The sequence below is a fragment of the Spea bombifrons genome, chromosome 5 (genome assembly GCF_027358695.1).
Source record: "Spea bombifrons isolate aSpeBom1 chromosome 5, aSpeBom1.2.pri, whole genome shotgun sequence".
Lineage (NCBI taxonomy): Eukaryota > Metazoa > Chordata > Amphibia > Anura > Pelobatidae > Spea > Spea bombifrons.
In genome coordinates, this window is record NC_071091.1 from 713,934 (window position 1) to 722,396 (window position 8,463).

Here is an 8,463-nt window from a genome sequence, read left to right on the forward strand (position 1 = left end):
CAATTACGTTAAAGCAGACGGCGTAATCAACATACGAACTGATAAAAAATTCTCTGAGTTTCTCCTTGGTGGATATAACTTGGATTTGGCGCAACGCATTTCGCAGAGCGTACATAAAGTCCATCTCTTTGCGTGTTTTGCTCAAAAAGTCTTTAATGTCGTGTTCTCGAAATGGAGACCACTCTTTTCTTCCAAGGATCTCGGCCATCATCCCCTCATCCATTTCTCCTCCTCGTATAGCGGGCAGCGTTTGCGAGAGCCGGCTCTGGATCTGAAGGATGAATTTCTTACAGTTCTCCCTAAGCGGACGGATTCCCGTCTTGAGGTCCGGGAAGGACTCGGCGGCCGGATGTCTCATCAGATCGTTGCACTGCATGTCGACCTCCGCCATGTACTGCATCATATACTCTATTTTTAAGAAAAGGTTGAGGCTGATCTCCCGAACTAGCCGAGTGGCTTTATCGTCCAGGCTCTTCAGCGGGTGAAGCCAGACTCTCAAGGGCACAGCGTTTTCTCCGTTCTCTCCCAGGAGATTGGGGAGGCTGCTGTAGATTTTAACGACCTCGTCAAAGGTCACTTGACTCGTCTGAAGAGCGAAGTCCCCGTAAAACGTGCACTTAACTTCAGGGGTCATCTTGTTGTCACCGTTGGAGAGTTGCGGTATTCTTCGGACCATCGCCTGAAGCTTCCCTTCTACCTCCGACAGCTTTTCTGACGAGGACACATCTTGATCAAATATAAAGAAAGCCTGAGCGCCATACAAGATCCCGGTGACGATGTGGGTGGCCGGCAGTTTGTCAGTCCTGCCAGACACGTCGTCTGCACACAGGTGGCCCACGCCAAGCTGCGTGAACTTGGTGGTTCTGGAGTATTTCAGGGTGACTCTGGCTCGTTCTTCTGACCTTTTTGTATCGTTCAGGAACTTTGCGGACCCCCCAACTTGCACCAGGCCGCAGAGGAAACTGGTTTTTAAGGCAGCCTTCATTTCCAGGGCAGATGATTTATCACAAACGGTGTCCGAGGTTATAACCTCGAAGGAGGTGCTATTCTGAGGGCTCACAGAGATGTCCTTTTCCAGAGCCTCCCTCTTCCAAAATGAAATGCCTGTTAGAAAGGAGAGATTTGGTCACACAGAGGCATGTTTCTTCTTAAAGTTTTATCAATGTTTAATATGTCCAGCCATGAGATATCGTCTCTCTGCCTTCAGACCTCCCACCGCTGGCCAAAGTTGGCCCAGTAGCCCCTCTGCTCCAGGGTGGAGCGATCTCCCTTGTAACTGGCCCATATTCACTATGGAGGACCCTGTAACCAGCACAATCTCCATAGTGAACTTACGCTGTGTCGCGCATGCAGCATGGTGGGGTAGGACACCATACCCCAGCATAGCGGAAGGCAGCCATGGGTCAGATCTAGGGCAGAAACCAACCCAGATGCATCTCTGGTCGCTGCTATGACTACCAGAACGGTAATAATGAAACACAGGCCAAGTGACAGGCGCGTGTCAGACTGCTTCAGAATTGTACCTACATTTTATGCTGAGGGCACTAAGGGGTAATTAGGGCAACCGCCAGCTAAGGCTAGAGGGCAGATCTGCCAGGGGCGTCTCTTCTGAAACCAGGCTGCCCACCACTGGTGGAGGGTCGTGGATCTCACTCTAACCGGCCCAAGATAAACACAGAGCGAGGTCTGTTCATACGCTGTTCAACATTTCAACTGATGCTGAGCAGGACAGACCTCACACTCCCATCACATGACCAAGGAAAGAGATGGGGAGAAAGAAGAGACTGGGAAAGGGAAAAATTGTGAGAAGATAATGAGAAAGGGGAGAGATGGGGAAAAAGGGGAGAGATAGTAAGAAAGGGGAGAGAAAGATAAGAGAGAGACAGCAAAGAAGAGAGAGATAGGGGAGCGATATACAGAAAGGGAAGATAACGAGAAGGAGGAGAAATGGATAGAATGGGGAGAGATAATAACCCCTTATAGACAACTGCCTGTAAATGTGAGTGACTGTGAATGTGGAGATTAAGCGCGTGTTAGTGAGTATGCGTGTAACTGTGTCGCAGTGATTGTGTAAGTCTGCGCTAATGAGAGAGTTGATGTAAAACAAATGTGTGCCACTTAGTATGTAAATTACTGGGTGAGAGGCGAGGGAAAAGATGCAGATATAATAATAAATACGAGTAGAGATAGGGAGGGGATATGGGGACAAAGGGGAGAGATAAAGAAAAAGAAGAGATTGCGATAGAGGAGGAAGGAGATAACGAGAGATGAGGAGAAAGGAGAGACGGGAGAGATAAGTTGCAGAAGGAATAATGAGAAGTGGGGAAGATAAAAAGGGTAAAGAGAAAGAGGAGGCGCAAGAAAGGTGGGATGATCAAGAGAACAAAGGAAAGCGATAAACAGAAAGATGGAAAGAAAAGCGAGGGGAAGGAGAGAAAGAGAAGGATCACAGAGCAGGGGAAGAGATAAAGAAAAGGGGGAGGAAATGGAGAGATAAAGGGAGAGCCGAGATAAAGAGAAACGTTAGAAATAATGAGAAAGGGGAGGATCAGGAGGAGACCAGAGACCCCGCCGAGAGGACACCAGAGACCCCGCCGAGAGGAGACCAGAGACCCCGCCGAGAGGAGACCAGAGACCCCGCCGCGAGGAGACCAGAGACCCCGCCGCGAGGAGACCAGAGACCCCGCCGCGAGGAGACCAGAGACCCCGCCGAGAGGACACCAGAGACCCCGCCGAGAGGACACCAGAGACCCCGCCGAGTGGATGCCTTAAGCAGATACTCGGTTGCTGGAAATAAAGAAATCAGAATTTTGTTAAGCTATAAATGTTTTGCAAATATGTGTGCGCGTGTGCGTGTGTGTGTGTGTGCGTGCGCATGTATATACACGTGTGTACAGCGACCACTCCCAAAGTGCTATCCAATCTGCTGTGTATGAGTGAGCATGATGGTGTATGTTTAAAACCTTTGCGACCAGGATTTACCAGATACGTCATCCAACAAAAATGGCCCCACGTCTCCACAATTGTGGTGATTGCGGGGGCGCTGTTTGCCCAGGCGTCTGGCAGACCAGCACAGCCCCTCCGAGCCTTCGATCACTCCCACGGAGGGCACCATGTGACCATGTGGAAGTCCAGGCAGACCGGCAACATCTTTGCTCTGCTCAAATGGAGTTAAAAAAATGTATACAAAAAATAATCATTTAAAAACTAAACAGCACTGACCTGAAATTCCAGGACGCTTCCAGGTCAAAACTGCTGCAGAACCAATCAAAAGTGGGCCGATGATGATGATCAGATCACTCCTGGCCAATAGGAGCGATCGGATCATTATGGCGGCCCCTGGGTGACCCTTAGAAAGAGAGAGGGGTCATCTAGTGTAATTATGAAAAAACACAAATAATAAAAAATACATCATTATTACCTCATCACTTGTCGGTGACATTTAAGTCAGTGATTATAGATCGGTCTCCCTGATCGATGTCAGACTCGTCACTTACCAGTAATCTGACTAAAAGATATATTTGAAAAAAGTTTAAGATTGAACTGCGCATGTTCCAGTTTTGGCTCCACAATGTCTGAGAAACATGACTTGTCTATGCATGTGGGGTATGACTGCACTCAGGGGTTTCTAAATACAAATCACAAGTTGTTTTAATAATTTAAAGTGCCCAGGGGAAAAATACTGAAATACTGTGTTTGGTTATAATGAATTTGTTACAAATGAAGAAAAAAAATCAAAACACTGCAATGTTAAGGACAGACTGGCACTAAAATGGTTAAATCCAAAGTGTTAAAATGCCCCAAGTAAAATACCGTATTTGCTCAATTATAAGACAAGGTTTTTTTCAGAGCAAATATCCCTCGTCTTATATTCAAGGTCGTCTTCTAATAAGAGGTCTGACTACAAGACTAAGACTCAGATCCCCCGCAGCGCTGCAGGGACCCGGATCCGCCTCTCCGGCAGCCGGTGGAGGTCTGTGCGATGGGTGGACACAACCTCCACTGCTGCCGGGGCTTCTATGACTGCGTCACATGACCTTTCCGGTGCTCATTCATAGAAGCTCCAGCAAAAGTGTCGGCAGCCGCGGAGGTTGTCTGTGCACATCGTGCAAACCTCCACCGGCTGCCCCCACTACCCACCAAGGAATCTGAAGCACGGGGAGACGTCTAGGCAAGCACTGGTAAGTCGGGAGGGGGTTAAGAGTGGCATATGGGGGGTAAAAGGGCTTTCTGGGGACAGGGCATATAGGGGGTTAAAAGGAATATCAGGGAGGCAGAGTGGCATATAAGGGGGTATTAGGCATAACTGGGAGCAGGTTGTCAAATAAAAGAAAATAAAACCAAGAAATGCATTTTTCCCATAGTTTTTATTCAAGAATGAATTAATAATTTACCAATAAAGCTGTTTTCTTATAGGGTCGTCTTTTATTCAGGCTTTTTTTTTTTCTTCAAATTAATATTCAAAATTTGGGGGGTCGTCTTATAATCGAGCAAACGCGGTACCTTGGAATGTCATCTTTCAAAAAAATATATACTTTTGTTTAGCAGTTTTTATTTTTCTGGTCTCTATTGGGGCAACTCCCAGCAAATGAAAGTTAACCCCTTAATGGCCGATGGCGGTTCAGGGCCGCCATGCAAAAAACGGTCTGAGAACGACCTTTGAGGGTCCTGAACCGCCATTAAATTGAAAAAGCTTTGAAAGTGATAAATTATCCACTTTCCTCGCTTAAAACGGGTCTCCAGACCCTCTTGAGAACTCTGGCTCCACTTGCAGGTTGAACACAGGTACTGCACTCAAACGTGTGTCAATGGAGCCCAGCTTTCTAATCACTACGTAATTAAGTGAAATATTTAAAAATATAGAAGAAAAAAAAAACTGCTTTAATAAAAAAATTAAAAAAATATGTGCAGAAAAAAAGGTATACACAAGGCACGTGGCAGCCCCCAGCCTCCCGTTCCTTTGGGAAAGCATAATCTGGGGTCGCCTCTATCTTGCCCTTAGTAAAAATTAAACATTTTTCAGTTTAGAGCTTCACACCATCTTAGATAAATCTTAATCAGAAAATCGCAAACATAAAAAAATAAAAATATGTGCTTACATTTAAAAATAATTATGCAGTGATGTCACCAGAGGAACCATCCAATACCAGCAAAATGTAAAAAAAAAAACTAAAAAAGTCCAAAAAAAAGAATAAAAAAGATACAAAGTATTTTTATTATGAGCGAGTGCTAAAATTAGTGCTGTATCTTCCCAAAAATACTCAACATGGAAAGAGTTAATAAAATATTTTTTCAAATACCCAAGGGGTGTCTGATTTAATAAAAAATATATGGTTTGATGAGGTAAATCGAAGTGGCCGGCTTTAAAGGTGTTCTAAAGAGGAGATGGAGGCAGAATCACCGAATGACCACCTGAATTGCGCACGTCCCAGAAGTAGCCTTTTACCACCCAAACAATCTGAGAAACCCCAGCACGGGGGGTATCACCGGGAGATGCTGCGGAACACATATCGGGTGTTTGACATTTACCAGGACCTGAATATTAATAACTAAATTATAATTTGTGAGAAAAAAATATTAAAACAAATTACTATTACAAAGTGTGGTTGTATAATTAGTGCATGGAAAGGGTTACAAAGAGGAGATGGAGGCAGAATGACTGGGGGGGGGTGGAAATCATAAAACGCTACTTTTACTTATTGCCCTATAACTTACAAAAAAACAGCAAAAAAAAAAAACCTAAAACATTGGGTATTTCTAAACTCAGGACAAATAGTAGAATCTATTCAGCTGTTTTTTTTTTCCAAATTTTTGCCACGTTTTATTTTTTATAGAAAATTAGATAATATGATAAAAAAGCGGTATCTGAAGAAAGCCCTTCTTCTCCTGAAAAAAGAAAAAAAACCCAAAACATATTACATTACAGCTAAACACGAGCTCCGCAAAAGCGTTAAAACGGCCTCGGCCCCGAAAAGGGGTTAAAAAAAGTCTTGTTTAGAAACAGATGCGCGTCATTCATATTTAACCCTGTAAGTGCCAAAATAAATGAATACCAGGCATATGAGATGTTTCCAAAATCAGGACAAATACGCTTTTGGAGTTTTTTTCCTATCGCGCTGGTTATATAGAGTTTTTATGGGTGAAACGGAAAATATTTCCCTCGTGACAGAACGAGCTGTCATACAGGAGCCCAACGTACTCAGAGACGGCTCCAGCCCGGCTGCCAAACAGACAGGAACTCCATTGCGTAAACGAATCCCATTAACAGGATGGCTGCCGGGGGGGGGGGGGGGGGGGCGAGATTCCGTAGCTAAAGGGGATTAAAGGTGGGGTTGTCTACCTGTTTATCAATGTTGATTTATGTTAATGAAGTTCTGTGGCTATATGAGTCTATGCTTTACTACAATAAACTGTTCATTCCTGCTGTACTCAGTTCAAGGTAGTTGTGTCTACTTATTGGGTACACATAGCAGGGTTCCAAGGTGCGCATGCTGGCTGGTGCCGGAAGTGATTCCAGGGGATACATGTGGGTGATCTCTGGGAGTTACTACAGCTCTCTCGGTGAACCCCTTACATCCCTTTCTTCCTAATTCCCCCCCCCACATTTTTAGATATTTTGCATACTGAACGATGGTTTTTATATATATATATAATTATTATTTCAAAAGATATTTCAGAAATATACGATGGGGGGGGCACTAATTGAGAAGAGAGAATTTACAGCTGAAGAAAAACAGCAAAAACACAAAAAAGTGCTCCGGTCTTTTAGCCCAAACATGGTAAAAAAAAAACCTCGGTCCTTAAGGGGTTAAGTGCAGGTGTTAGCGTGTGTGTGTGTGTGTGTGTGTGGTGGGAGTGTTAGCATGGGTGTGTAAACGTGTATCAGCATGACTGTGTAAATGTGTGTGTTGGTGTTTGCAGTGTGAATCTGTAAAATGCGTGCTAGTATGTATGTTAACGGGGGAGGGGGGAGATTAGGGGCATTTGGTTTTGCCCATCTCCCAGGCCAATAGGTGCCAGCCCTCCCCTGGGCATCTTTATTGTAATATCGATACAGATTTAATAATTTGAAGGTATGAATTGTACATTAATTCTGCTGGGCTGTAGTCCATACAGTGCTGGGTGTCCAGGTAGAAGTGGACTGATCTGACAACACCATTGGGATAAAAATATTAACACCATCCCATCCATAAGATGAGCATTTATTGTGCAGCCAAACCTTCCCCCCCCCATTCCGGAATTACGCGCTCATTCTGTGGAGACTTTCTAAATGAAGAAGCATCAGAATTCCGGCAGTCAGTTTTATTCCCGAAGAGCCCCGTATCAGCTGCCCAACAGCAGACGCAATACCTGGAACTAAGCTGTCATCCCGACAGTCATAGAGCATCCCCAGGGAGAAGGGGCGTCCGAGGGACGGGATCTCGATGGTCATGACGTCAGCCGCACGGCGTAAAACCAAGTCGCGGGTCCCGATGGGGAGCGGGATTCCGAATCACGAGACGTCACCTAGCGGGAGAGACAGCTTATTGTAACAGCGTAGTGCGGATCGTCGCGTTACTAAAACGGCAGAACGTCCAGGTCTAAGTAACCCCATAGATATAAATATAACCCCCCTTACGTGTATCCCACGGGGGCAGCAAGTTGCTGATTGGCTCAGCCAGTCTTCGTGGGGAGAGGATTTCAGGACAGGAAGACGATAAGATTATGCTAATTATGCCGCGAGGAGCGGGGCATACGGGGGAAGTACGGTGGGGCGACCCGGAGAGATGGTGGTAAAACTGCATGGGGGGGGTCACCCCGGGGTGTCTCCGGTATAAAGTTCTATACATTCAGAAATCTACAGAAGAGAGCCCAGACCTCAGAGACGGTTCAGCGGCTGCCGGTTCCGGCCCCCGCTCCTAGTCACCGAGTTGGGGAGTTTCTGCCGCTCCCGCCGCTGACAGGCGTATAAAACCTAGAGACAGACGTCGGCCGCTGAACGGGTCGTGCTGAGGAGCTCAGTGACTCCAAACCGCCACAGGATGCCGCCTTTACTACAAGTCAGTCCATAAAACCTCTGCTCTGATAGATTTGCCCCGGTCCGGGGTATTAAAAGTCTACAGGAAACTTTGGAAAGACGTTTACTTTATATACCATGCTGGGCGTAGCCACACCGCATTAAAAACACGTAACTCCGTCTGAGGCGACCCGAAGTCTGCCAATTACTAAAATGGCTGCCGCAATTTATTCTAATGCCTGCCGCAATTTATTCTAACGCCTGCGCCAGTAACAAAGATGGCCGCCGAACCTGTGTGGCGGCCATTTTTGTTGCTGGTGCAGGCATTAGGCAATAAATATTGTTTTACTTGCTGGGGCCTTTATGTTATTACAGGTGGCGCTACCTGAAGTGAAGCACAGGGCAGATACAGATAGGGAACGTGCTGACAGGGCAGATACAGACAGGGCAGAAATAGGGACAGAGTT

At 45.9% G+C, this 8,463-nt stretch overlaps 1 protein-coding gene across 1 annotated transcript in view; it reads right to left on the reverse strand.

Moving 5' to 3' along the window:
* The window catches only part of LOC128496432 (stonustoxin subunit alpha-like), a 9,916-nt gene extending 1,722 nt beyond the window's left edge, over positions 1–8,194 (reverse strand). The window contains exons 1-3 of the mRNA XM_053466058.1: positions 8,134–8,194; positions 7,351–7,506; positions 1–1,104 (exon numbers count right to left, since the gene is read on the reverse strand). The exon at positions 1–1,104 is cut by the window's left edge and continues 1,722 nt beyond it. Of these exons, the coding sequence (XP_053322033.1) occupies positions 1–1,104; positions 7,351–7,432 (1,186 nt within the window). The 5' untranslated portion in view covers positions 7,433–7,506; positions 8,134–8,194. The remainder of the gene's footprint in view (positions 1,105–7,350; positions 7,507–8,133) is intronic.
* Positions 8,195–8,463: the final 269 nt, after the last annotated feature.